Source organism: Alligator sinensis, unplaced genomic scaffold, assembly GCF_000455745.1.
Source record: "Alligator sinensis unplaced genomic scaffold, ASM45574v1 scaffold610_1, whole genome shotgun sequence".
Classification (NCBI taxonomy): Eukaryota; Metazoa; Chordata; order Crocodylia; family Alligatoridae; genus Alligator; species Alligator sinensis.
The window spans coordinates 930,456-933,319 of NW_005842348.1; the positions used below are offsets into that span (position 1 = coordinate 930,456).

Sequence of the window (2,864 nt, forward strand, 5' to 3'; positions counted from 1 at the left end):
GTGCACATGCTGAGAGACCCAGTACCTTGGCAGGCAAGTCTTCTTAATGTATTCTGCATTTCCTTGAAGAACATCAGAGACCTGGAGCCATAATGCCCTTCCCAGAGTTACTGCAGTGGTAATGGATTTAGTGTCTAAGCAAGGTGCATCCACAACTGCGTATAAAAACGTTTTTAGCAACAGTTCTTTGAGGACAATGGTACCTGAGGAAGCACAGGTAGAAGCGGGGATATCTTTCCTGGAGATGAAGAAGTTCAGCTACAGAGAGTTGCAAGATGTTGCAAGGTGGACACTGTGTTAAGAGAGGGCTGAAAATCACCATTTTAAAGTTAAAGCACTCAGGATAGTGTGTGGCTAGGTGTGGGTGTCTGATTTTGCAAAAAAATTAAAATAAAAAAGATTTGTTGTGACAAATCTGAATAAATACATGAGGAACTTGCAAGACGTTTCCACTAGGGGGCAGCAGGCAGACATCATTCCATCAGTCTGTCATGGGTAGTTAGGAGTGAAGTGACTTATTTATTTTAAGGAAAATTTGTCATGTTCCAAGTCAAATCAGCCAAATCAATGCCAAATCCGTGAGTCATTCAAGAACCATTAGTGACCATACTACTGGTAAACATTTTCTACCCACACCTGGGGCTTCAGATGCTTCCAAATCCTTTGGCATGTGTCTTATGTGCAGACCCAAGCCTGGAGGCTTGGGGTTCAGACACCCCCGGGTTTCACTTGCCCTCAGCTGTATGGCCGCAGGAGCAAACTAGGAAGGAGTCTCGCATTTCCATAAAGTGGGCATAAAGCCGAGACCTTCCCACTGGAAGTGAAAGTGGGAGGCTAACTATGCCTTACTTCAGGTACTACCCCCTGCCAAGGAAGTGGCTTTCCCCTGTAACTAGGAAAATCACCTTAGTGGTCATGGCATTTCCCCTGCCAGATGCACCTGTCCCAATTTTTGTTCTTGAATGAGGGGCATGAGGACATGCCTGGCTCAGGTGCAGCCCAGTGGACAACCCCTTCAAAGACTGCAATCTTACAGGCTTGCACACACCTGCAGTGGGATCCATGCACACTGTGCAGGATTCCAAGCAGCTATTTTAACGGCTTGAGGTTTGCTTCTCCCCCTAAAGGATCAGCACTGCTAGGCCTACAGAGATTAGTCTGGCTCATTATTGCCTGGCCCTTGAGCCTGGCCTTGAGGTTCAACAGCTGGTGGAGACTGAAAAGGCCATATCCCTCTGAATGGTCAGCTCCACATCTGAGAGAGGCCTGTACAGGGGTGAGCAGGGCCTATGGCTTTTCCTGTACTTTTACCAAGGTGAGTATAGCATAAAGAATCCTCTACCTCTGGCCATCTGCAAAAGACTGTTTTGTCCATGCTGCAGGGACCTGACTAGTACTTGCAGCCAGGAGCCTCCTCCCTGAACAGAGCTCCAGCATCTCTGCTTGTTAGTACAGGCTGTGTGGAGGTCCTGAAAGGGCACCTTGCCCTGCCTGTAGACACTGGAATCTAGGCCCTCGCTGATATTTCAAACTAGGAAGAGTTGATCCCAGAGTGCTCTGCTGAGGACAGTAGATGGAAAAGAAAGGAAATCAATTCAGCCTGAGAAACAAGGCTGGTGTTTTTATTGACCAGCAAAATGCGCATGGACATGCAAGACCCAAAACTTTACCAGGACCAGCCCTCTGCTTGCTGCAGCACCACCATGCTCTCCAGGGTGCTCTGTTCTACAGCTCAGAGAGCTATGGGGCTATCTCCATGTGGGAATGGGAAGACAATGGAGAGAAGATGCACTCCAGAACCATCATGATTTCCTAGTGATGAGATGGGGACTATGTTTATCAGGGCTGGCAGATGCCACCTGAAGGAAGTATGACTGAAGAGCTGAATGCAGGCAGGAAGGAAGCAGTGCCAAGGGATCAGGGAGTGCTCCTTCTTTAGCTGCAGTTCTTGGGCAGGCGATAGACACCCCCAGAATAGATTAGCTGCTGGTCCCGGACTTTCTTTTGGAGGAAGCCCTGCAGTTCCTGGATGTCAATCTCTGTCACCACTGGGCCCGTCATCACAAACATCTTCAGCATGCTGTGAATCCGCTCCAAAGACAGGCTCTCCAGGTTAGTCAGCATTGCTTGGATATATGTCCAGAACAGCTGCAGGGGGACACACAAAGGCATGGTTAAATTCCAGCCCCTCCCCTGACCCCTAGCAGCCACATTCTTACAAAAAACAAAGGGAAACTTTGGGAGTACCAAAGACTGAGATAGAACCCCAAGGGGCTCTGTCAGTGTCAGCTGAGGTGTACACACCCAGCCTCTGCACACTGGATGCCTAACAGGACCACTGGGCATTGGGGACAGGCTGGAGGGCAGGCTCTGCCATGTAGTGCATTAACAACTCCCTATGGCTAAACTCCTTCACACTGCACTGCAGCGCTACATGCTTTACCAGTCCCCATCTGCCCTTGGCTGGTTGTGTTACTAACTCAGTGATTAGAAGAGAATAGCCACATTCAGAGAAGGCATTTGCCAAAAAAGGCAGTATCAGTCAACCCTGAATAACCTGTAAATTCATAGCATCAAAGTGCTTAGGGTGGGAAGGGACCTAAACAGATCATCAGGTCCAACCTCCTGCCCTGGCAGGAATGGGTGCCGGGGTCATATCACCCCAGACAAATCTCTGTCCAGCCTCCTCTTGAAGACCCCCAGGGTAGGAGAGAGTACCATCTCACTTGGAAGCCCATTCCAGAGCCTGGCAGCCCTAACTGTAAAGTAATGTCTCCTGATGTCCAGCCTGAACCTTCTAACAATTTGTGGCCGTTATTCCTAGTAACCCCAGGTGGTGTCCGGGGGAAGGGAGCCTCCCCCAA

At 49.3% G+C, this 2,864-nt stretch overlaps 1 protein-coding gene across 2 annotated transcripts in view; it reads right to left on the reverse strand.

The window, feature by feature from the left end:
* Nucleotides 1-1,606: 1,606 nt before the first annotated feature.
* Nucleotides 1,607-2,864, reverse strand: part of ANAPC2 (anaphase promoting complex subunit 2) — a 16,989-nt gene continuing 15,731 nt past the window's right edge. The window contains exon 13 of one of the 2 annotated variants that reach the window (XM_006028980.3): nt 1,607-2,148. In XM_006028980.3, the coding sequence (XP_006029042.1) occupies nt 1,936-2,148 (213 nt within the window). In that variant the 3' untranslated portion in view covers nt 1,607-1,935. The remainder of the gene's footprint in view (nt 2,149-2,864) is intronic. The other variant, XM_025210443.1, reaches the window with a different exon arrangement.